This window comes from Pelecanus crispus, chromosome Z, assembly GCF_030463565.1.
Source record: "Pelecanus crispus isolate bPelCri1 chromosome Z, bPelCri1.pri, whole genome shotgun sequence".
Classification (NCBI taxonomy): Eukaryota; Metazoa; Chordata; class Aves; order Pelecaniformes; family Pelecanidae; genus Pelecanus; species Pelecanus crispus.
This window is the reverse complement of record NC_134676.1, coordinates 58,117,870-58,145,023: the sequence shown is the minus strand read 5'-3', so window position 1 is coordinate 58,145,023 and position 27,154 is coordinate 58,117,870. Positions and strand designations below refer to the sequence as shown.

Genomic DNA, 27,154 nt, shown 5'->3' with positions numbered 1-27,154 from the left:
AAAATTATTAATTTCTGGGCCGTTTGGGCCAAAAACTGTTTGTAACACTCTCCAAGTCTAACATTATTTCTGATAATTTCAAGGTTAAAAATGACATCTGCAATTCTAAGGTGAGCTGGAAAACAAGGAATTTCTTTTCCAGGAGTTTTGAAAGATATTCTGAAAAGATGGGAAAAGTATGGTATGGCTTAAGCAATCATAGCTTACATTTTTTGCTAACCAGATAAACAGCCAATGCTGCAGTTTCATAAATTAAAGCATTCCATTTGAATTACCCTGTGACAAATTTTTAAGTCCATTAATTTAAATCTAATTCAAACTACTATCTTCTTCAGAATTTACTGTAGCTGAAATTAAATTAGTTTAATTAAAATAGTACAACTTTCAATTGTTAGTGCTTTCACCGTATTTTATAATTGATCACATAATTGGATAATAACAAGACAACAACAGGTCTGAATCTGCGTGCATGAATCCACAGAAGGTACATCACCAGTGAAATGAATAGAACAAATCTCCAAATAAAAAGGTATGTTTACTCTTGCATGTGTTGTGTATATATGCTATACCTCAAAAATGGCCTTCTTCACTGCTTTTGGAAGAGATACAGATAGTACAGTGGGTATTTTGCACTTCTAATGTAGCACATTAGGGTTTTAGATCCTTTTCTTTAAAAGACCTTGAAGATTTGTCTCACAAGGTTTTTCACAACAGTATAAGAAACTTTCCTAAAGCTAATGTTATAAAAAGTGAGCAATGTTCACAAATTATACTGTGATATGCGAGTTATGAGGCAAGGAAAAAACCAGAATTTTATCCAAGTGAAGTGTCTGACATATCTATTAATCGCAGACCTTCTGCAACAAGTGGTGAAATTAAAAACCAGTAGTCAAAAGTGCACAAATCAGTAGTCAGTCTAACAGAAGAATCAACCAGTAAAGATGCAATTTTGTGCAGTTGCTCAGAGATCAATACAGCATAATCAGTTAAAGTCCAATGATTAATGACGAGATTCTTAAAAATGTCTAATAAATTCAGAGTAAAAGTTCCAAAGTTACATCAGTGTTTCTGGAAATCCCATCTCTAAAAGACTTGGGTTTGCTACCTGGTTTTTCTTTTCCATACTACTACCCAGCCATTTTATACATCAAAGTGTACACTGTTAGCATAAGACTTTTTTTTGTGTGTGTGTGTGTAATTCCTTAAGAATACTGCGAAAATAAAAAATCCAAACTTAAATCAAATGGGAACCTTATTTATTTCACCTCAAACTGGTGTACTTTATAAGATCCACTACTACTTACGTATCTGAAGTTTGATTTGTTTCATAACAGCTTCTGTATCTACAAATGTGGAAACCACCTATAGTTTTCAATTAAAAAAAATCTACTGCTCAATAAGAAGTCTGCAAAGAAGTAACAGTTCATGGTAACTTTTTCTTTCTTTCTGACCCTAACTGTCAATATTAACCCACTGCTAAGAAACTGCAACACAACTCCAAATGAAAGGGCAATACGTTTCAAATATAAAATTATATTTAATTATTTGTGCAGATGTTTGGCCTATAGATGAAAACAGTTTCATAATAAATACTTACATCTTGCTCATAAATGCTCCAAGGAAAATAAAAATTTATCTGAGACATGCCCTGAGCTATCTAGACTCCTTAATAGTGCAAACAATGTTGCAGTGATGCCTGGTTTCACCATGGCTTTTGCAAAAGAAACACAGCAACTGCCCACAGAGCTCCTAAATGGCTGACACACCACAGCATATGCACACTACAGCAGTTCCCGTAGCTTTGCTAAGTTCCTCTCCATCCACTGGATATTGAGCTGAATTGTGTCGATTGCCTCTTTTACACAACGCAGTTGAGAACTCTCCTCTGATTTTGACTCAAAAAATGACTTCACCTGCACAGCAAAAGAAAGAAAAAGAAAATTTTAATTGAAATCAACACTAGCCACACAAATAGATTCAGAAGCAAACGCTACACGTTGCAGGAAATCCATTGCTGAGAATCATTTTGTATCAGTAAGCAACCCTCTCAAGGTAGTTCCCAAAATGCAAGGAAAGCATTTTTCATGGGAACTGCAGCAATAACTCATTTGGTTTCAATAAATTATGTCACCAATAAACAGACATTTACTTATCATATTCATCACAGAGCACTCAAAATTCTGGAAAGGAGTCTCGTTCTGTGACAAAGAACAGACTGTTGCAAGCAACCCTCTTCAGAGCTCTGGAATGACCCTCACAGCCACTCATCGTTATAATTGTCAATGCTAACACTTAAAATACTGTAGATCAAATCATAAACAACTATATCTACCAAATTATCTGAATTAAAACATTAGACTAAACCATAAATCAGTCTTGACATATTAACTTCAAGGCCTTGTTAGGGAAGACAACAGAGATTTCTAACAGCTATTAATTGGATCTTAACTAATACTCAATGGTGCTACTCAATGGTGCTCCATCACATTCCAGAGATGTAGAAAGCATAGCTTGTTTACAAAATCTAGACCAAAATTTGACCTAGACCAAATCACTGTTTTGGGAGACAGTGTATTCCAGTGAACAGGAAAAAAAACCAGTATAAACAGACAACTGGGTTCCACTCCATACGCAACCCTGCCACAGACTCAGTATGTAATCTTCAACATGTTTATGTATAAATTTCCCCTGTGTGAAATAGGGAAAGTAATAGCTGTATATCCTTGCAAAAGGGCCTCAAGGACAGAAATAACATCCCTCAATTAAATGAAAACAGCATTGGCACTAGAAAAATATCCGTTTCCAGTAGATTAAGCCACCAACCTCAAGTAGGTGTGCCTTTGTTGCAAACTGAGAAGTTGACCAACTAATGATATTCTGGATAGTATATGAGCCTAGGTGAAACCTGAAATACAAACAAAGAAGTTATCTTTAATTAGGAGCCACTTTAAGATGCAGGTTCAGTATATGTACATATTCTTATTTCTACTTTTTTGTTTTAGTAGTTGGAAATCATTAAAAGCACTTAAATTCAAGTTTACCTATCCCATTTTTCAAGAGACACATTAGAAGTGCAAGCCTCTAGTTCCCTTATCCCTCTAAAAATTGAACTTCAGAACAAAAGACATGGAAAAATTTTCAAACTTCTATCACAGCTCTAACAGTAAAGAACTGAGGACACCACACACTGAATACCAAGACCTGTATTTGTGGTATGTATTCCAAAACCCTACAGTAATTGATTAGCAACCAGATTTCATTTCAAGCAAATTAATTTTGTAATATTGGCTATTATGAGATTGCTAAAGCAGAAATTTTCATCCAGAAGCTTTTTTAGCAATGTGAAACCGTCCCAAATCAAAACTAGGATTTAGAAATACAGTTTTCCACGTACTGTTAGCTTTTTGAAGACTTGCAGGCCAGCTCTCCTGCTGGGTACCCTTCAAGGCCAGTTAAGGAGAACATGTATTTCTAAAGCAAGTGGGATTTTTTGGTTATTAGGTTTTGGGATTGCTGTAAAAAGACAGAAAAAATAAATGCTGAATGAATTCCTTGGGTCTGCTTTTGAATGCCTTTGATCCACATAAATATCCTGCATCTGCAGCAATCATCTAAGAGACAGTATCCTTTTAACAGAAATTCAGATCAAGATTTTTTTAGAATTACTATGAGGATCTAGGAGGCTCCAAAGTCCCATCAACCATTGGTGAGACTTCAAAGTTTATGTTCCAAGTTATTTTTGTAAAATCAAATTTTAAAACAGCCTTTACAGTTTTAATACAAATCTTCTTATATGAATTTATTTTATTTTCTTTTTATTTATTTTTTTATATATTTATTTTTATATATTTTTTTTATATAATATTATCTTGCGCTTGAAAGAAACAAACAGGTGCTTTGGCCACTGTGAGTGTAAAGTTTCAGCTATATCAAAAGCCTTACTTTCGTGTAAGCTTTTCCCAGTTCTCTTTGACAAAGTCCCAGGCCAGCAAATATCCAGGCAAACCCTGGCTAACAGTTGCTATGATATGTGAAAGCTCCTGTGCCCTAATGACTTCTCCTTCAAGGCTGTTCTGCATTAACCTAAAAGACAAAGCATATGAAAAGGGACAGGAAAAAACATCTATTTGTATCTTCACAGGATTCTCCTGATACTCCTGAATTAGATGGAAAAGATTATGTAATAGATCAAACAACAAGCAACTTATGGCATGTGGAACCAATGCTCCATTTGATAACCACCGTACTTACTTAGCTTTAGTTTCCAAGTATCAGAGTGACCTTAGCTCTAAACTAAGTACCTGAATTTTCATTAATGTTGGAAAAGATGAAGTAAATTCTTACAGCTTGTAACAGAAAACATAATACATCGAAAAGTTAAGAGAAGAAAGCTGTAACAAGAATCACCTAGCAGGACAACCTTGGTGTCCTCCATGCAGTACTGAGATTTGGTCTATAGAGAGATGTTGGAGCATAATGTAAGGTCAAAATTTCAGCCAAAGAAAGAAAGGAAGAAAGAAAGAAAAGAAAAACAAGCAAACAAACAACCAAACAAAACCTCAAACCCCCAACCCCCCCCCCCCCCAACTAGTTATTATCTTGGTTATAAAGATATACCAGTCTTTTAAGACTCCACAGAACAATCTGCAATTTTGTTACCTTTACTACAAAACCTGCAGTTTTGCATTACCAGTTCAATTGTCTTCTCTTTATGCATATTCAGAATTTGGTCTTTTGAGTACTCTGTTAAGTAAATTATTTTTAAGCGAAAAATATCATGTTCTTCATGTTTATGGAAGTCTGTACAAAACTTGTGGACAGATTTTCTTTACTGGTCAGAAATTTTTTCAACAGTACAAAAAAGACAATACATTTTTTGAAAGAAGATTTTAACGCTTTTAATTTACACAGCATACAACTTTTTGGCTCCTCCATACCAGATCAGCTTTCTGACATCATCTGTGCTGGCCAAGGCTTCAATCATTTTGCTCTTCTCTGCTTCAGAAACTGAAGAGGCATACATATTCAGAAGGAATTCCCAGCCATCACTGGATTTGGCTCCAGCTGTAAATATGGCTTTCGTAACATCACTAGGCAGACTACAGGGGAAAAAACAAAACCAACAACAAAACAAAACAACAACAAAAAAACCAAACAAACCAAAAAAGGGGGACATAAAAATGCTCATCTGAGAAAAGAGGGAAGAAAAGTCACAAAATGAAAAGATTAGCTTGAAAGAGATGCCTCTCTTTTAAGCAGTTTAATTCTGTAGCAACTGTAAGTTTGCTGGACTGAATTCATGCCAGTCCAATACTTTAAGTCACTAGGAAAAACCAAATCATATTAGTCACATGAAAGCACAGTAACTGTACAAAAATCTGAGTAATTTTCTGTGGCTCAAAATACACACAAATCCAGAGCAGAACGAATTCTCCAAGATAAAAAGGTGTGCTTTGACATTGCTACTAAGTAATCCTCCTTGAGCATGCAGCTTCGGAAATGCAGATGGAAGCAACTTGTGGCTGGTTTTGCAGTCACACTTAATGGGACTGCAAATGAAGTCTTAAATTCTAGCACAGTTCTCCCTCTCATCTTAAAACAGCAATTAATTCTACATGAGGAACAGTGAAAGACAGAACAAAGTGCTTCATCAATATTCAGTTTTGTTGGTGGTGTGGTCTTTTTTTGGTTCGGTTGGGGTTTTGGTTTGTTTCCCCCCCCTCCCAAAATGATGGTGGCAAGGTAACCGGAAAACGGGTAGATAAAGAAGTGGAAACGCAGTTTTTGTGGTACCTCATTGTTCCATTAGACCTCATCCATTTCTCAAATATCTCAGTGGCAGCTGTTCTACAGTTTCTCATATCATGTGTGCAAGCAAAAGCTAGCAGCGTTGACCGGAGCTCTCGTTCAGACAAGGTCCCATCATCTGTCCAATGCTGTTGATCAATTTTATCTCCAAGCAGGTGCTCTATTCTATGCTAAAGGAGGAAAAATTATTAGCAATAGCTAGTTATTCCCAAGAGGGTTTTCTGTGTACAAAATTAGTCTAAGAAAAAAAATTAAGTTTTAGAACTGTGGAAATTAAAAATAGTATTTTTTTAATCTACCTATTCCAATTTATATATACCATATCTTATCTGTATGAGTAAGTATCAGATACCACATAGACCTGAAAAATAGGCCAGGTCTACATCTTAAACTGCACATGGAAACTGAAGACTAGTCTTCAAGCTACAGGTCAGACTTGTATATAGTCAGCTTACTATCTCAAGTAACTACAACTCCTGTATATTTAACTGCTTTTAAGTGCATCAAGTTGACAGTTAATACACCTTAGTTTAGCACAAACAAACAAACCAACTTTCCTATAGGCTGAACACCCTTCACATTTGTAGTTTTGTAGCTTGCCAAAACCACAGCAAGGTGCCTGACCAGCTACCACATCTCAGCTGAAACACTTGACCTTGAATATAACCCCATAGGCACTGTATTGCAAACCATAGCTTGGGCTGTTTATCACAGCAGATCTGTAAACCCTTTGAGTAAGTACTAAATAAAGGAAATTATTATAGTAGTGTTTTTTGTTTCTTGTAAGTTTCCTTAAGCACTTGCTAATTACCCTTACCTAGCATAAAGAGAAACATCTGCTATTTTACCTAATCATTTAATAATTTTCCTTCTAGACTAAATCCCTTTGCTAACGTTCTACTATCTAAAGCAGTAAGGATCACTTTAAACCTGAATATGAATATAGAGAGAAGGCTTCATAATAAGGTAAACAGAAATGAAAGACATTTCCTCAGCAAGAACTCAGGCTATGATGTTGATTTCATTGCACTGTATTGTGTTAATCTATCACACAACTGGAATGGGACAATAACAACCATTCATGTGTTCTTATTTTTACAGAAAACAGTTTTGTTTTTTTCCACTGCCTTGATACAAAGCAATTAGGTTTATGATCTCCACCCACTCTAATAATTTTTGAAATAACTTTTCTGTACTTGAAAAATGTCATGGACTCTGTTTAATTGCATATCTGTACTATATTGACCTTTGTAGCCACTATAGCAAATCCCCAGACACCATTGTGTTCCCATTGCACTACACTCTCTACAAAACATTTGGGGGGTTGGGGGGGAGATGGAAGTTGATCCAAAAAATTTAGCATTTCAGTAAGAGATCATTCCTACTTAACAAAAGCAGGCAAGACTGGCAACTATCTAGAATCCCCATCCAACTTAGTAATATTACTGAATATGTTCAGCAGTCAACACTTAAAAAGCTAATGTAACTATCAAGAACATTACAGCTAATTATTTCAAATTATAATTTACAGAAAAGTAAGACATACCATGACTCGTGCTGCCAGTTGTTGTTCACCCTTTTTCTCTAAAAGGCTGTACATAAGACTCAGCTGAAACAAAGCTTGAGTGAGTGGTGCAGTGCTGCTCTCTTTGTTAAGGTAATCAATGAGCTCAAAGGCCTTTTCCAGAGACACTTTTCCTAGACTATAGGTCAATGAACACAAACATTAAAATGGCTTCCAGAACAAAAGCACTCCCTGAAACAAGATCATAAGTGATGTTCTCCATGACATTAACAGAGGGATAGGTGAATGAAGGGAGTAACACAGGAAATACTTTAGATGTAGAGATTTTTATGTTATAACATTAGTAAGATAGCAACAAAGCAAAAATGGCCACTAACATGCCTTCAATTAATAAAATGGAAATAAAGTGTGACAATGATGTCTGAAAATATTTATCATAAATGAGCGTACTCAGATACAGGAAGCAGCAGTCAAAGAAGTAATCCAGAATGCTTCAGCCTCACCTGCTCTGACGGCAGTGGTGAAAGACAAGAGAGGGAACCAGTAAAAATTTAAGAGGCAAATAGCTTACTTCTCTAGAGTGGAGCATTCATTGACAGAGTACAGGAAAACAGTCCACTAGGCAGATTATCAGACACTAAAGCACACAGTGTCTTCCACAAATGAAAGCTATCATGTGGCTCTCTGTGATGCAAATAAATGGATGCTGCTATAAGGAACAGGGAGATAACATCTAGTATCAATATTGAAGCATCAGTGAAATAACTTAAAAAAAAAAAAATTAGTGAATGGTGAACGGTTTCAATAGGCTAATGAAGAGTGAATTAAAACTTCTCTGAAGCAGTCTTCTCTAGAATCTAAATTTAATCTTCTTTGACTTGGAAAAAACTTTAAATGCATATTAACTATGCTTTCCAGTATAAAAGTCTTACCCTGCAAGGTTGAAGATATTGTTGATCAAATTAGCTCTGTCTTTAGGACTCAAAGCAGTGTGGTTTTTTTTCAACAGATCAATCAGCGTTTTCCAGTCTTCAGCATAGTGTACTATGTAATAGCCGTTCATGTCCACATTGAATTTTATCCATTCCACCTCTTCTGGAAGTTCAATGACAGCTAATGGACAGACAATCAGTTAGCAGCAGAAACAAGCATTTAGCAACTGTAGACCAGTATGAAGTAGTCTGGTTCCAGAGAGTCAATAAATCCTTTTCCACCCACTAGTTCCCCCTACTATGAAGAAGGAATTGCCAATAGAAAGGTTTCATGAGAAGGCTCTAAAATTCCAGGTTGCACTTCCTCCTTCTTCCTACATCTGATCGAATAAACAGTATCACAATCTGCCCTGACTTGTATCTACATAGCTCATTACTTAGGGCAGTAATTTTTCTCCCTCTGTCCAGTCCTCCTTTCAAATAACCCCATCTCCTCTCTGCCCACTTTCATATATATATACATATATATATATGTATATAAGGAGCAGTTACACACATCATATAAAGACACAGAGAAATGGAGACGGCATTAAGTAGATGAAAGGCCACACTCTAGTTTCAAAGTCAACTAGACAGAGGCAGAGAGGCTTTGGGAAGAAATTCTTCCTTTCAGCTGATTCTATAACTACTGTCAAAAACCTCAATTTGCATAGCACTTACAGTGCCTTTGAAATTTAGTAAATATTCTACCCCAACTCTTTTGTACATTTCATATCATATACTCTCATATCCTTCACACTGAAGTTTCTACAGTGAGTGAGGAATTAGTATGATGAACATGAGACCACCAATAGGGCCATTTAAGGTGAAACAAAAATGATGAAATTAGGCTACTTATCTATTAGTTCTAGTAAGATCAAGAACACATTAAATTAAACAGCTTTGTTTCTCCATCCTGATAAATCCTAGTATTTTTTCTAAAACTCCATCTCAAATGAAAAAGGCCAGGAATAACTTGAAAGCTTTGTAAAACCAATGTCAGAATGACATAACCCAATATTTAATTAATTACAAAATTTAATTAATTACTTGAATTATGGTACTTCTAAAGTAATTTTAGAGGGCTGGCAATTCATAAAAATCAGTAAACAGCAAAAATGTCAAGATCAGCCCTAAGAGTTTGATTTTAAATTTGTATAGTTTTATTCCAAAAAGTAGAGGTGCGAGACAGATTTAGGAATTAAAAGTAACTGCCAGTTAAATGCACTGAATAGCAACTTTAACAGGGGAGAAGAAAATACATCAGCGGATATAAGATGATGAGTCAGACCAGCTTCAGTAAAATGCAAACTATTCATGTTAGTGGAGAGAGATAGCCAAAGTTATGTTAGCACAATACTACATGAAAGTGTATAGTAATTATTCACTTGGTAAGGAAAAAACCAGGATTGAATAAAAAACCCCTCACAGACTAGCAATTTAGGATTCAAACTAGCCACTGCAGCAAAAGCAGAATTTATGTGAAAAGATCTGAGGCTTTCAAGTTCTACAACAGCATTCTCAAAAACTTAATCTGTTCCAGATGCAATATTTTCTTATACCATTAAAGAAAATAAATAATATTTCAGTAGAAAGTGACTTCTTCACATTTCAGTACACTGGCAGAGCAACTCTCCCACTACTCACTCTCTACACAACAAGCAGTTTGAGAGATTTCATGCATGCACTGGGATGAAAAGAGTACAGGCTTTTATAAATTCCAAACCTGTGCTTCTACCCCAGTTCCTGCCATTTACTTCTACATATAATGCTACAGGGAACCAACTCTCTAATGACGACACCACCAGTAGTGCTTGGCTCCAGATCTCTGTAATTATTTTGTACTATGTGTGCCTTCATATTCACATCTTACACAAGTGTGTGGTCAGAAAGATCAGTAATCTATAACACTTAAGTAACTTGCTACCAAAGTTTTGAGTCACATACCTGACTTCTGGTCCAGTAAATACGCATTAGTACAATGGGTAAAGTTGCAGCTGCTAGTTATGTAGGTGAGAGGAATATGCCACAGATAACTGCAAAGGAAAACAGATGTTTACTGACATATTATACACATATTATTTGTCTTGAAGGGTTTGTTTCGGTTTTTTAATTTAAGCACTTTAATATATTAGTAGTATTAGAACCACTGCATGCTGTGTAAAATAATGAAGTATGAATCTCACTCATATAATGGGAATACACTAAAAGAATACATGTACAGCATGTACAACAATTATTTTTTTATTCCCACCATGTTGAGAAGTGGGAAAATTGTCTCAAAGCCCCATCCAACCTGACCCTGCATGTTTCCAGGGATGGGACCTCCACCACCTCTCTGGGCAACCTGTTCCAGTGCTTCACCACCCTCATCATAAAAAATATCTTCCTTCTATCTAGTCTGAATCTATTCTTCTTTAGTTTAAAACCATTACTCCTTGTCCTGTCACAATAGGCCCTACTAAAAGGTCTGCCCCCATCTTTCCTTTAAGTATTGAAAGGCCACAATAAGGTCTCCCCACAGGCTTCTCTTCTCCAGGCTGAACAACCCCAACTCTCTCAGCCTGTCCTCAAGAGGGGAGCTGTTCCAGCCCTTGGATCATTATTGTGGCCCTCCTCTGGACCCACTCCAACAGGTCCATGTGTTTCCTGTGCTGAGGACTCCAGACCTGGATGCAGTACTCCAGGCGTGGTCTCACTAGAGCAGAGCAGAGAGGCAGAATCACCTCCCTCAACCTGCTGGCTACACTTCTTTTGATGCAGCCCAGGATATGGTTGGCTTTCTGTGCTGCAAACACACACTGCCTGCTTGTGTCCAGCTTTTCATCCACCAGTACCTCCAAGTCCTTCTCTGCAGGGATGTTCGCAATCCCTTCATCCCTGAGCCTGTACTGATATTGGGGGTTGCCCCAACCCAGGTGCAGGACCTTGTACTTGGCCTTGTTGAACCTCAATTTGTTCACATGGGCCCACTTCTCCAGCTTGTCCAGGTGCCTGTGGATGGCATCCCATCCCTCAGGCATGTCAACCACACCACTCAGCTTGGTATTATCTGCAAACTTGCTGAGGGTGCACTCGATCCTACTGTCTGTGTCGCTGATGAAGACATTAAATAATAGTTGTCCCAGTATGGACCCCTGAGGGACCGCACATTTCCTAGTACTTCTTCCTCAGTTCCAGCATGCTTGTCTAAAGTTGTATGGACAGGAAATCTCTGGCTGTATCAGAAATTCAGCCAGTATTGTTTTCACCTTGGTCCAAAGCTCTGTCTTCCTGGAATTTTACAAGTTTTATTACTTCTTTAAAAAACAAATTGTGTTGATTCAAATACAAGATTCAAATTCCAAATCTTGGTTAATAGAAACCATAACTGATTGCATACCACAAAGACTATCTTAAGTGAACTGCAGACTGGAAGAATAAATGCTAAGGTGGCTCATAATGATGACAAGGACTTGACTATTCAAAGAAAACACAACTTGAGTGAGATGGTTGTACCTGTGCATTCCAATTTTGACGGGAACCCCATGTGTGTATGACTCAGAGCACTCTTCAGAAGCTTTTCATGCACTCCCCAAATTGACATCAATTAGAAACAGAAGAATAATTAAGCCTAACAATCCTTCCCTTCTTCCCTTACCTTTCAACCACATATCACTTTCCTTCCTCCACATAACAAAAATAAAACAAAGCTCTATAACTTCCAGCATTTCAAGAGACAAATTCTTTTCACAGGCCTGATTCTGCAAGATGATGCAAAGGACTCGGCTCCTGTTAAGACTTCAAACAACTGAATAAAACCACCAAAATCTCAAAAGGATTCAAAGCTACGTATTTTAGTTTGTTACAAAATACAGTAAAGTTCATAATATAAGACATATTTGAAGTAAATTAATTTTTACAATTAGCAATTGCCACATCTTTGCTTCTTCAGGATGTGCATATGTACTTCTTTTTAAGTTTTGGTACAATGGATATTGCCTCCATCATATATTCAGCCATTTGTTGTCATGCATTAGTGCCATCTTAAAATTTTTAAGCCAAGAAAGCTTTGATTCTAGCTTCTCTACTTTCCTCTACCAAAGCCCAAGATATACACTGAATTGTGGCAGGAAGGAGCAGAAGCTCTAAAGACATATGCCTCTGTAACTTCTGCAGACTTCTGCAACCTGCTTTTCTACAGCTTCTCATTAACCACACAAGACTTTCTGAAATTAAAAGAAAACTTTACCTGTGAGATCTTCCTTTTGGTATTAAAAAACCTGAAAAATTCATTTTACTACTTACCACAATTCACCATCTCAAGCTTATAAGCTTCAGGAAAGGATGCAAACAAGAAACTCGGCTTACAAAAGATTTTTACTAGTTGCTTGGGTGGAACTACACATGGAACTTCTGGCAGATATTAGATGTGTGAATTTCTGTGCCAAATTTTCTATTACTACCTGCCTTCAAAGAAAATACTAGAACCTGAATACAAGGTGAGAAAGAAGTACAAGATACAAGAAAGATATCTGCAGGTAGATTTTAATGGACAAAAGGTATTAAGAAGGTAGTAACCTTGCATCTGATGTCCAATTTTCTGGTTCCACATGATACAAAAATTTCTCTTGTTGTACAGAAATAATCTTTCCCTTTCGGACAACAGTGACTAAAGGAAATCCTTTATGCAGAATCCAAGTTTTCATCAACTTTTTTACATCTAGTGTTCCATTGGTAATCTGTAAAAAAACAATCATAACAAGAAAATGCTAAATGGAGAACATTTTTAAACCTTCCTCCTTAATTTACAAAGTGGTAGCATGATTCTGCATCTGTAAACAATCACTGAGCTTGTAAATTTAATACGCAACAATTTAGGGGAGCAAGTGGTTTTTATTTTCTTAAGTTGAGGGAATCCTAGCCAAGCAGTGGAAAGACAAACTGGAAATCATCAGGTAGGTTGAACTGGTATGTCATGAAAATGGAGAAGAGAATGTTACAGATAAGAAAGTTATGGTAAGCTCCCAAGCTCCCCGCTATCCCTTCTCTTTCCTTATTGGTATTCTGATATGTGGGTGTTTCAGTTTAAAGATCTTTTAATTCTGAAATTAACATTAGAAATTGAATTAAAGTGATGGTGTTTGTACAACAAAACCAACATATCCTTTATACTGAGCACTTTCTCTTCCCCTCCCCTCCACACTTACCAGCCTTTGCACAGCTTAACCTCCAACCTCTTCTAATCTTTCAGGAACTGTTTGTACTACGACATCCCCACTGAGGGATAAGTACTTTATAATGTCTACATATCACTGCTTGTTTATTAGCAGAGATGATCATCCAACCTGAAAAAGACAGTATGTCCCCTAACTTATGAAAATATGATTTAGGTTGAGCCATCAGGAACATAAAGAAATTAATATATCATTACTTAAGTTACATTTAGCTTTTACCAACATATACTGTGTCTTTCTCTAGTTTACCTCATCAGCAACTTACTGCCCACTGTTCTCTGTTCAAGCCAAGAATAACATGTACAGTTACCTGCATGGGAAAATACTATATTACTTATGTAGAGAATGACCATAAACTTCAAGTAGGGGTTTCAATTCCAGGGAAGCAATTCTCTATCAAAAGTTTAAAATCTATAGAATCTGAAGTCTACATGGTTTTTTACTTTTTACATACTCTCAAAACCCACTCTTGGGTGAATCCTCTTCCTCCATCTTGTTATCACAAGCTATCATTGTTACTACAACATTACATTATGCAATTCCTTCATAAATTGCCCAAGGTGTGCTGAATGTATGCTCTCACCTTCTTTTGCCACTATCTTTTCCTTTCCTTCCTGTTGCTCTTTGAAACTACCAAGGAATCTATAAGATCAACGCCAGCCAGACAAAAAAACTGAAACCAAAAAACCCCAAACCCAAGGTAAGAGGAATGTGAAGAGATCAGGGAACTAATTAAGACTAGTATTTGACCTTGCCCACGTGCCTGTTTCACATCTTTGTCCTTCTGTGCTAACATTGTAAGCCACCTAAAGACTAGCAGAAAGATTTGTGTCTAATCTGTACAGAGACATGAGTAAATTTGAAATTTGCTCCACTGAAATAATTCCATTCCAAAACAGAACCCCCTGATCACCTGAAATGAAACAAATTTATTAGAAATTATAGGTTCATAGTTTCATCATACCAAAAATTTTATTGACATTAATTGATGTTATTGACATATCTTTGAACAGCAGCTCCTAACTCCAATGAAAGCAATGCAGGAAAATGACTTAATCCTTCTCCCCACTAGGAAAGATATACAAAAAGTTTGCTTCCTGTATTACAGAGTTGTCATTTAATTCACATGCCGTTTTCTCATCTTCACTCCAACTATGATTGTCAATTTTCACAGAGAAGATTAAAGACTTAAGAAATGATTGTGCATTTTGCTGTGTAGACAGCAAAAATTTATGATCAAAGAAAAGGCCACTTTTATGGTTGGAATTTTCAAGCACATTCAGCCTAGGCAAAATTAATGGGAGCAAAAGGAAAAAGAGCTGCTCAGTTTGCTGAATATCATAGTTTTGTTTTTACTATTGCCATAAATATGGGAAACAACCGAAAAGGATATCAAAGATCTCAACACATGATAATACTAATTATTTAATTGTCATAAAGGAGACTCAGTGAAATATAGTTCACATCCGAAGCAGAAAGAATCAGTAAGTCCAGACAGAGATATGGACTCTCGTATTATGAAGATAAAGCTTTGAAAGAAACTTTTAGCAGATCTGCAGGCTGGCTAGAGTCCAAGGGCAGTAATAATGGTATCAGTCAACTCAGATCAACTCAAGATCAGACAGGTACACAATATTTTGTGTGAGCTACTCAGATTCATCTAGTTCATATAGTTTTAATTACTCAGATACCTACTGGGGGAAAAATATTATTGAGCAAAGACTTTCCATCAAGTTCGTAGAATGGATGAATTTTGATACCAAGGGCAGAGCAAGTAATCAGACGTGCAGCCTGTCTAGATTTTACCATTAACAAATAGAGTCTGGCTGTGAATCTGAAGACACAAGACCATCAGAAAGCAAGAGAAACTAAGAATTCAAGACACACACACACAAAAGTAAGACAGAAAAAATACAAAACAAAGGAAAATGGATACAGGAACCGTACATTTCATTAAATTCAGAGAGGCAATAGGTGAAAATCAGTGGAAAAGAAGTAGTGCAGAAAATTTGGTACCTTCTCAGGGAAGCAAAATAATAAAAGCCCAAATGTAAACTAACTCATTGCAACACCAGACCAGTCCAGGTAAACCATAAGTCTTTGGAAAAAAGGAACATGGAAGTGTACAAATGTGCATGCTATGTGAAAACAGAAAATTAACAGCATTAACACTTACATGCAAAAAACCCACAAAACAAACCAAAGACTCAGGCACAAAATGAGGTGCAGCCAGAAACAGACACAGAGGAAAACGCAAACATTGTAAGCAGCATCAGAAAATGTCTAAAGAACCAGCTGGTGGGCTCCTCCACACAGAAGGGCAACTTCTGGCAGATAATGCTGTTAAATACCTGGTTGTCAGCAGGAATTCGGTAACTATTAAATTAGCACCAAATGCAAAGGGTTATTTCTCATTAAAATAGGAAATACACACAGAGTTCTGATGTTAGACATTACTAAGCTGGTTGGATGCAATTCACTTAACAATACAATTGGGTGAAGCAATCCCCGAGTTGCTAACAATTACTTTTGACTCTTAAAAGATGATGACTGATGTTGCATAAGATTGGAGAAAGAGCTCTGCTGAATTTGCAGAAAAGCTCAACTTGCCCCATGGACAAAGAGTAGGTTTATAATTTAAAAAAAAAAAAGTTCTTTTCTGAGCCCAGGAGACAGACCAAGTAATCTAAAGTTTTGAGAATGACTCTTTTCCCACGCTTTAGTGACAGTTAAACTCTGCATCTAGTAACAGTAAGCCCTCACATTAATTAAACGCAAGGCATCTGTGTGGCCTCCCTAGCCACGCTATGTGGATACTACCATCTCCCTGTGGTATGTTCTCTACGTGTGCATGACTGAAGATGGTTGGTCAGGAGGCTCCATTTTGCAGTGGCTGAGGAGAGGAAAGTCTGTTTTGCACTATAAAACTCACTATACAAACCAGAAGAGTTCTCTGTCATAAGAGAGTCACAGTCATCAGTAATAATCATCACTAGCTGGCGAACTAGTGACTGTGTCTGACTAAACACACAAATTCACAGCCACCTGTGACAGCTAAGAATAACTAGCAGCAGCTCCAGTTCTGCAGAAATTCAAATATCATGAGGTAGATGCCAAGAACCAAAACTAAACATTAAGTTAGTATCCTGCCTAGCACTCAGCTTCTGTGAGGGCATCTCACGTGTATTTCAGAGACTTTAATACATACTATGCAGTACACACATCTGCAGGGAAATCTGTTTTCTTCCCTTATACAACTACCTTGACACTCCCTGGGGATACTCAGCAGCTCTTTCTTGTTGGGATTGCTCTCGCTCTCTCCCACAGACACTCTCTCCCTCTCATACACTCTCCCCCTTGCACTCTCCCTCCCACTCTCTCCCTGTCATGTGTCTCTCCCTTGCATTCACATGTCCCTACTCCTTTCTTGCTCTCTCACCCTCCTTCACCCCACCCCACTGTCTCTCCCCTCTCTTGTCCTTGCCCTCCCCAGCTCCCACAGTCTTGTGATCTCCTGCCTGCTCTCTCCTGCCTGTGTCCTTGCTTTCTTGGGCCCTCGCTCTCTCCCCCGACACCCACTTTAATCAGACAAAGCTTTATGCCTACCTTACCATTTGAGTGCTGCTGAAATAAATTGTCCCCTATAGCCTGTTTTCCTAAATTCCAGCACTGCTTGTTGAAACAGAAGCTATCACTGAAAGTAAGTTGCACTAGTAGAGAGTATCCCAAGACCTCTACAGTAGTTGGATTCAGCTATTCCTTGAAAGTCAAGTTATTGTCCTGCATTTAAGATTACTATTTTTATTCTGGTCTTAACAGACTAACAATGCAACTCTAGAAAGGACAAGTACATACTGACATGTCCACACAGGTGCACACATGCACTACCATGCATACCCACTTCCAGTGCTTTTTTGGGATGATACTCAATGGAGTCCTAGAAGCTACAGGAATCTCCATGTCTGTATGACGGAACTTTGGCCTACAATAAGCACGAACTTCGAAGTATTTACCAGCAGTGTATTACCTTATTTCTTTCATAAACAAGGAAATAAATCAAAATTTACAACACATTTAGAAAAGTGAAAAAACAAGAATAGCGTATTAAAGATGGATACCTCATTCATGCTGTCCCACAAGTCGTCACTCCGGGCAGATCCATAATTGTGATTATGCAAGTATACCTCAATGCCGGCTTGGAAAACATCCTTAGTGAGATAGTGCTTCAGCATCAAAAGAAGTGAAGCCCCCTTTAGGGAGAAAAAGAAGAAAAAGAATTGGCAAATTAAAGTTATAGAACTTGTTGAAACATACACATATTATAGCTCTTTCACAGTACAAGAATAAGTCAGAAGCTGGCAGATTTTATCCCAAATGATATCATTTGAATAATTACCTTAACATTCAGTTGTCTTGGAAAAATATTTTTTTAATATTTCATAAACTCCAAATACAGTTACAAAGAAGGCTAAAACAGCTTGAATTTTTTTCCCAGTTGCTTTGGAAATAAAGTATTTTTTTAATATTTCAAAGGCTCAAAATAGTTACAAAGTAGGCTAACAGAGCTTGACATTTTTTCCAATTAACATCATCTTAAAAATACTGCCTTCTTACTGGTAAGTCTCTGCTGGCTGCCATACTTCATTAGCAATAATCTTCTGTGTGATACAGAACTGCACTTGTGAGACAGCATTTAACAGTGATACAATTTGCAGTTATATAAAAACCCTAAAATTACAGGAAAAATTGAGAAACTCAAAAGTGTAGGTTGCCATGTTTCTATTCAGAAGGTGCACATACTTATTAGTAGCAATAAAGTAATAAAGTAATTGTTCAAATATAACGCTTTACTAATTGACTGAAACTCCAGCCTAATCACTTATGGAATATTTCCGTTAAAATTATATAGAGTTTTGATGGGGCAAAGAGTGACTGAATTGTTATCTCTGAAGTTAGTTGGCTACAGACACGATCGTGCATGATGCATAGCTTGCACCAAAGAGGGTATTACTTGAGACAGGACCTCTGAAGCGTGAAACAGCCATTCTTTTCGATACACAGCTTAGGGAAAGAAACCAAATCCATTTAACAGCAAGAGAACCTGAAAATCACACATCTCTGTTCTTGTAGTTCAGAAAACAGAGACCAAAATAAACAGAAGCACATCACTGTTGTAGGTCCATTTGGCATCTCAGACTACTTAAGGATGCCAGACAACATGTGTTGACCAGTTAAGACTTGCAAAAAGAAATCAGAGAAGACAAACCAAGACAGCTGTGGGAGCTGCATTCCACTGAGCAGAGGAAGATGTAGTATTTGACTGTCTTCTAGTAAGCAATAGATATCCCCATAGTTTCTTATTAGATGAAAGTACAAGCATAGACAGATAGCGGTGGAAAAAAATGACAGCTAATCCAAAAGATAGAAAAGGCTTTCCTCCAATACGACCAAAATCACGGGACATGCTATCTAAAACCTGAGACGATGTGAGTAAAAACTTGGCAAACAGATATATTTGCTCTCTCATGCATTTTCAAGTGAGGAACTATGAAGCTTTAAAAAGAACACACAACCCCCACTAGACGTTAGAAATAATGAAGTTGCAGACAACCAGGATATGCAGTGAAATAATTTTACATTCCAGATGCAAGCCTCCAGCTTAGGAAATCTCTAAAATACTGTTTTTTAAAAGCAGAGAGAGTATAAAAAGAAGCAATTGCTTCCATAAGTCCCTTGTTGTTACTCTTCTTAAGCACTCGTAACAGTCTGCTATCAGAAAAAGAACATATGCCTAACTGGGTATTTTCTTTCACCTTCTGGGTCCCCTCTTACATCTTCATGAGATTTTTACTTTGTGCTGAAGCATGCACCAAGCAGATGGATGTTAAGTCAGGACACAAATACACATACATAATCTTTTCTTACTTAAAAGCTATGGAGACACTCAGAAAGACTGCTGAGAGATCCTGCATTGTTTGTGCTAGGTGTAGATTACCCCCAAACAATTGTCAGTACATGCCTACTTACTCATGATTCCACATTCATGTTTTCAATAGCTAATATACCATAATCTGGCAGGCAGCTAAAAACCACACAGCCGGTTGCTCAATCTCCCTGTCCTGAGTGGGATGGCAGAGACAATTGGGGGAAGAAAAAAAAAAATTCATGGGTTGAGACAAAGATCAAGGAATGAATCAAGGAAAAAATCAAGGAATGAATGCTCCTTTAGCTGAAATTTTAGTTGTCTATTTGAAATGGCAATGCTGTGACAATAAACTTACTGGTTCAAATCATAAAGCAGTCTCACAAAAAGTTGTTTGACATAACTAAAACTGATATTGTGGCCACATCCTACAGTTGACCTGATACAGCTTTGTGTACATCAGTGTTTTGATGTACTAGCTTTGGCTGGGGTTGAAAAATCACAGCAAAAACTGCAGTGGTAATTTGAGATGTAGCACCACATACACACCAACAAGTTTCCCAGACAGATACTTCCATCCCCATAGCTAAGCCAATTTTTATGACTCCTTATCCACTTCTGTACAACACCAGGCACTTAATTACAGAGATATCCAACTGCAGTGTTGGATTGCTGCGTAGCTTGCTATGTATATGAACTTCATTTGACAGACAACAATTCTAATCAGAAGTATTGCTGCTCAGCTACTGTTTAAGTGTTAGTAATATTAGTTTAACTGGTAATAGCTACTAACTGCTTATTAGTCCCCTGGTAAAATATTTCTCTGTAGAGGTTGTGACAGCCAAAAGCATGTTTCAGGATTTTAACAAAAGTTGGGACACTACCTAATTTTTTTTTGGTGGATGGCAGTAAAAAGAGGTACTTCTCTAGTGCAATTAAAATGTCTTGTGACTATTAGTTTGCAGAAAACTGGAACTTGTCCTTATGAGAGATTTCACCTTCCCAGACATCAACTGAGAATACTATCCTGCTGTGACAAACAAGTCTGAGAAATTCCTGAAGTTTGTTGAAGATAATTTCTTGTCACAAGTACTCACTGAGCCAACTAGGAAAGATGCCCTCCCAGACTTGTTTTTTGTGACTAGAGAAGGGCTCGTGGGAGATGTGGTGGCTACCTTGGCCACAGTGATCATGAAATAGTTGTGTTTAAAATTTTCGGTGTAATGAGAAAAAATGTCACCAGACTTGCTACCCTGGATATCAAGGGAGGAAGCTTTAACCTACTCAGGGAGCTGGTTATCAGGGTCCCTTGAAAATCTGCTTTTGAAGGCATAGGGAGTCCATAAGTGCTGATTAGTTTTTAAGAAACACCTTTTAGAATCACAGGAGCATGCAAAAGTCAAAGAACTACAAAAGCATAGTTGACGATAAGGGTTAGGTGGTAGAGCAAGCCCATTGCCTCAGTGTTGGTGTGGCTGCGAAGGGTCTGCCAAGGGAAGGTGAGGACCACCAACAGCTTTCAGTCCTGGCCAACCTTCTACGCTACTTAGAGCCCAGGTCCCAAACAGACATCCACTGGCTGTGGCTCCTACATGGAAGTGGCCAGTAACAAAAGCTTTTGAAAGCCCTTACCTTCCCTTGGCAACCCCTTTGCAGCCCCACTTGTTGGTGGGTTACGAGTGGCATGGCATGTGGGAGAATATGAGCAGGTATCTAGAGAGTTTCTCACCTCCAATGGTCTGGAATTTCACTCCTGAACCAGTGTGGGATTCTGATGAAGTGCTAGAATGTTTGAAAAAAAGATGCCCTGGCTATTCCAAAGAGACACAACTTACTGCACTGTGCTGGCACCTGGCCTGCACCTACCAAACACTGCTCAATACTATTCAGCACCCTCAAGGAGAAGAGAGGTTCTCTGGATCTGAAAACATACCAACAGACACTATGGCTAAAGCAGAGACCCAGCCCTCAACTTTATCAGTTGCACCTGTAATTGAAACAATTAGAAACAATGGAAACTTCCACAAAGTGGAAGTCAACTCATTTAGTAGGGGATGAAGAAGCTTCTCCTGAGAGGGAGCAGGAGAGATGTCCTGTTTTTGTCTGGGGTAGCATTACTTTTCTACATAGTAGCTGGTATAGTGCTGTGTTTTGGATTTAGTATGACAATAATGTTGGTAACACACTGATGTTTTAGTTGTTGCTAAGTAGTGCTTATGCTAGTCAAGGACTTTTCACCTTCTCATGCTCTACCAACTAAGAAGGCTGGAATTGGGAAGAACTTCCCACAGGAAGTTGGGAACAGCCAGGACAGCTGACCCAAACTGACCAAAGGGATATTCCATACCATAATGACATCATGCTCAGCTTGGAGTTATGGCATTTTGTCTTCCCAAGTAACCATTACACATGATGGAGCACTGCTTTCCTGGACATGGCTGAACACCTGCCTGCCGATGGGAAGTAGTGAATGAATTCCTTGTTTTGTTTTGCTTGCATGCGCGGCTTTTGCTTTACCTATTAAACTATCTTTATCTCAACCCATGAATTTTCTCACTTTTACTTTTCTGATTTTTTTCCCCATCCCATGGAGGGGAGTGAGCAAGCGGCTGTGTGGTGATTAGTTGCTGGCTGGGGGTAAACAACAACAAAAAAGAATCAGAAGAGGCATCCTGTTCTGCAGCAGAGCAGTCACAAGAACAGGAGGAGGAAGGGACTGAAATCATAAATGAGACAGAAACCACCCAATCCCTATCCCTAAGTGAGCTGGGAGATAAGCAAAAAGATTTCAGCCATCAACCAGGCAAGCAAATTCTCAGCTGGTTACTCCAATGCTGGGGTATTGGGGCCAATAGTCAGGAATTAGACAGTAAGGAAGCCCATCAGCTGGGATCCCTTGCTAGGGATAAGGTCATTGATAAAGGTATTAGAAAAGGGGCAGGAGTCCCCAGTCTTTGACAGTGACTCCTGTCAAGTGTGAAGCACAGGTATCCCTTCAAGGAAGAACTTGCAAATTCCCAAAGCAATTGGACCACCATTGAGGGATGTAGCCATCATCTGAGGGAATTAGCCATGGCTGAGGTGATCTACAACAATCTGGATGATGACCAGGTATCCAAAGACCCGAATGAAATCCTTTGCACCTGGTCCACCTGGCGAAAGTTTATACGAAATGCACCAATGTCATACACCTGCCAATAATGAGCTGGACAGACACAGAGGTACCACCTATGGATGGATTTACCAGACAGCTCCAATAATACGAAGGTAATCTCACTTCCTTCCTGTGGGCCTGTGTCTCAGCTGTGGAGAAATTGACCCAAAAACTGTCTCAGCAACCGCAGAAGGATAGGTCTTCCTCTCCCACACTGACCAATGTCTCTCAACTTAATAAAAAGTCAGGCTTTTTCTGTTCAAGGGAGAGGATACCGATGCACACACCACTTGCAACCCTGTGGTTCTATCTGTGTGACCAGGGAGACGACATCAGGAAGTGGGATGGTGAACCTACCTGGAAACTAGAAGCTCAGGTACAGCAACTGCAAGATTAAACAACAGCTCCAGTGTCTGTTGGGCACAGTAGAAGGGTGGATTGTACTTTTGGCCCTGATGAAGGGAATTCTAGTTTGCAGTTACAAAAAAATCAAGGAATGAATGCTCCTTTAGCTGGGCAGAGGAAATGGACAACAGGTTTTACTGGACTATGTGGGTTCAATGGCCTGGCACATTTGCCCCATGGGAGTATAAAGCTCTAGTGGACACTAGTGGACAGTGGACTGTAATGCTATCAGATTACAAAGGAGAAGAATCCATCTGTATTTCTGGATTGACAGGAGGATCCCAAGAACTGTCTGTGTTGGAGGCTGAGGTAAGCCTAACTGGGAATGAGGGGCAAAAGCATCATATCGTGACTGGCCCAGAGGCATCATGTATCCTTAGCATAGACTACCTCAGGACAGGGTATTTCAAAGACCTGAAAGGGTACAGGTGGGCTTTTGGTATAGCTGCCTTGAGTATGGAGAAGATTAAACAGCTATCTAGCTTACCTGATCTCTCAGAGGATCATTCTGTTGTAGGACAGAATGTGTTAAAGAACAGCAGGTGCCAGTTGCTACCATGATGGTGCACTATTGACAATATCCCACCAATCAAGACTCCGCGGTTCCCATCCATAAGCTGATTTGGCAACTGGAGAGTCAAGGAGTAGTGAGTAAGACTCATTCACCCTTTAATAGTCCCATATGGCCAGTGCAAAAATCTAACATCAAGTGGTGGCTAACAGTGGACTGTTGTGGCCTGAATGATCACACTGCCACTGAGTGCTGCCGTACCAGACATGCTCCAACATGAACTGCAGTCAAAGGTAGCCAAATGGTATGTGACAATTAGTATCTCTAATGTGTTTTTCTTGATCCCTTTGGCAGCAGAGTGCAGGCCACAGTTTGCTTTCACGTAGAGCGGTATCCAATACACCTGGAACTGACCACCCCAGAGCGGAAACACGGTCCTACCATTTGTCATAGATTGAACCAGACTGCACTGGAACAAGGTGAAGCTCCCAGACACCTGCAGCATATTGGTGACATCACTGTGTGGGACAACACAGCAGAGGGAGCATTTCATAAAGGGAGAAGAATAATCCAAATTCTTTTTAAACCTGGTTTTGCCATAAAACAAAGTAAGGTCAAAGGTCCTGCACAGGAGATCCAGTTTTTAGGAATAAAATGGCAAAACGGGTGTCACCTATATTCTAATGGATGTGATCAGCAAAATAATGGCCATGTTTCTGCCAGCTAACAAAAATAAACACAAGTTCTCTAAAATGTCATGGGTTTTTGGAGAATGCATATTCCAGGTTATAGTCTGATAGTAAGCCCTGTCCATCAAGTGACCCAAAGAAGAATGATTTTGAATGGGGCCCTGAGCAGAGCAAGCCTTTGAACAATTTAAATGGGAGAGTTCGTGCAGTAGCACTTGTGCCACTCTGGACAGGACAAGATGGGAAAAATGTGCTTTACATCACAGCCACGGACAACACACCCACCCAGAGCCTCTGGCAGAAAGCACCTGGAGACACTCGAGGTTGACATCTAGGGTTTTGGAGCTGAGGATATACAGGATCTGAAGCCCATTACACTCCAACGGAAAAAGAAATATTAGCAGCATATGGAGGAGTTTGAGCTGCTTCAGAAGTAGTTGGTACTGAAGCACAGATCCTTTTGGCACCTCGATTGCCTGTGCTCACTGGATGTTCAAATGGAGGGTCCCCTCTGCACATAATGCAACTGAGGTTACGTGGAGTAAAGTGGGTCGTACTGACAATGCAATGGGCTTGAATGAGAAAACCTGACCGCTCAGGAATCCTGGAAATGATCATGAAGCCAAATCTTTGACGTGTCACCAGAAGAGGTGATGCATGCTGAAGAGGCCCCGCTGTATAACAAATTATCAGAAAATGAAAAGCAATATGCCCTGTTCACTGTTGGGCCCTGCTATATTGTGGGAAAACATCGAAGTGGAAGGCTGCTGTATGGAGTCCTACACTACAAGTCACAGAAACTGTTGAAAGAAAAGGTGAATCGAGCCACTCTGCAGAGGTGAAAGCCACCCAGTTGGCTTTAGATATTGCTGAATAAGAAAAGCGGACCGTACTTCATACTGATTCATAGATGGTGGCAAATGCAACGGAAGTGGACCAACTGGCAGTGCAGAAGTAAACCCACCTGGGCTGCTGCATTGTGGCAAGATATTGCTGCCCAGGGTACAGAACCAGGTTGTAAAAGTTTGTCACGTAGATACTGACATACCCAAGAGTCATGCCACTGAAGAACATCAAAGCAACCAATAGGTGGATCAGGCTGCTAAGATTGAAGTGGCTGAGGTGGGTCTGGACTGGCAACATAAGGATGAATTATTTATAGCTCGGTGGGTCCACAACATCAGGGCATCTAGGAAGAAGTACAACATACAAATGGGCTCATGGTTGAGGGGTGGACTTGACCATTGATGCCATTGCAATTTATCCATGAATGTAAAATATGCGCCATAATCAAACAAGCCAAGCAGCTAAAGCCTTTTTGGTATTGGGGATGATGGCTGAAATATCAATATCAATCAAGCAGATTGATTATACACACTACAATGAACCCGCCAAGGCAAGCACCATGTACCTACAATGGTGGAAGTGACTACTGCGTGGCTGGAAACATAGCCTGTGACCCATGCTATTGCCCAGAATACTATCCTGGGCCTTACAAAGCAAGTTTTAAGGCACCATGGCATCCTCCAAAGAACTGAATCAGATAATGGGACTCATTTCCAAAACAGCCTCATAAACACCTGGGCCAAGGAGCATGGTGTTGATTTGGTGTATCACAGCCCCTATCATGCACCAGCCTCCAGGAAAACTGAATGATACAATGGACTTAAAAATTGCACCAAGCGCAATGGGTGCTGGGACATTCAAGCATTGGGATACAAATTTACCAGAAGCCACTTGGCTAGTTAACACTACAGGATCTGCCAGCCAACCTGGCCCTGCCCAATCAAAACCCCTGTGCACTGTGGAAAGAGATAAGATCCCCATAGTACATATAAGGATCTGGCAGGGAAAAACAGTCTGGGTTATTCCTTCTTCAGGAAAGGGCAAACCTATTCATGGGCTTGTTTTTACTCCAAGATGTGGGTGTACTTGGTGGGTAATGAGGAAGGATGGGGGACTCCAGTGTGTACCTCAAGGTGATTCAAACCTGGCTGAAAATAATCCCTGATTTGAGTTGTACGATGGCAGTGTCACATGACACTGTATGTCATGACTGCTGTGGCCACCATATGTCAAAGGTATTATAGAAGAAATCTCTCACTGCTAGCCAGGCTAGAGGCAAGAGAAGGAATTCATTGCAATGTTAAACCTTATGGCCTAGTCCAAAGGGACCAGGGGTGGAGACTGTAAAGGATATATACCTTTAAATAGTTGTAGCCCATGATTTCAGTTGCATGTTATAGGAAGTACTACAGCAGAAACCACCTGAACCAATGAAGAATGAACCTCACAAGAAGCAGTGCAAGTGCAGCAGTGACCCGACTTGAGCTGGTTTTGGTCCCCAGTAAATCCACACAATGCACCACGTCTCCTGTTGTCAGTAAATACCATAACAGATGAAGCCCAAAGTCATAGACCAAATGAACTCAATGAACATTTTATGGGTATGTATGGATATTTTACAAACATTTTATGGTGGAAGGGGTGTTAATGAGGATGTATTGCGATAGTGTGGGACCTGAATGGTGTAAATGGTATGGAATAAGGGGTGGAGAATATACTGGCTTTGGCTGGGATAGAATTACATTTCTTCATAGTAGCTTGTATGGGACTGTCATGGTTTAACCATAGCCAGCAACTAAGCACCATGCAGCTGCTCGCTCACTCCCCCTGCCCTGGTGGGATGGGGGAGAGAATTGGAGGAGTAATAGTGAGAAATATTTCTGGGTTGAGATAAGAACAGTTTAATAATTGAAATAAAAGAAAGTAAAATAATAATAATAAAAATATAACAATAATAGTAATAATATACAAAGTAAGTAATGCACAGTGCAATTGCTCACCACCTGCCAACTGATACCCAGGAGTTCCCGAGCAGCAATTGCTGCCCCCTGGCCAACTCCCTGCAGCTTATATACTGAGCAAGACATCATATGACACGGAATTGCC

The 27,154-nt window shown here is 39.1% G+C and overlaps 1 protein-coding gene across 3 annotated transcripts in view; it reads right to left on the bottom strand.

Moving 5' to 3' along the window:
* Positions 1 to 288: 288 nt before the first annotated feature.
* The window catches only part of LNPEP (leucyl and cystinyl aminopeptidase), an 81,151-nt gene continuing 54,285 nt past the window's right edge, over positions 289 to 27,154 (bottom strand). For 2 of the 3 annotated variants that reach the window (XM_075726162.1, XM_075726164.1), the window contains exons 9-18: positions 17,639 to 17,770; positions 12,865 to 13,025; positions 10,252 to 10,340; positions 8,266 to 8,446; positions 7,355 to 7,511; positions 5,794 to 5,978; positions 4,938 to 5,099; positions 3,943 to 4,083; positions 2,824 to 2,905; positions 289 to 1,913 (exon numbers count right to left, since the gene is read on the bottom strand). In XM_075726162.1, coding sequence (XP_075582277.1) covers positions 1,782 to 1,913; positions 2,824 to 2,905; positions 3,943 to 4,083; positions 4,938 to 5,099; positions 5,794 to 5,978; positions 7,355 to 7,511; positions 8,266 to 8,446; positions 10,252 to 10,340; positions 12,865 to 13,025; positions 17,639 to 17,770 — 1,422 coding nt within the window. In that variant the 3' untranslated portion in view covers positions 289 to 1,781. Of the gene's footprint in view, positions 1,914 to 2,823; positions 2,906 to 3,474; positions 3,514 to 3,942; positions 4,084 to 4,937; positions 5,100 to 5,793; positions 5,979 to 7,354; positions 7,512 to 8,265; positions 8,447 to 10,251; positions 10,341 to 12,864; positions 13,026 to 17,638; positions 17,771 to 27,154 lie in introns of those variants that run through there. The other variant, XM_075726163.1, reaches the window with a different exon arrangement.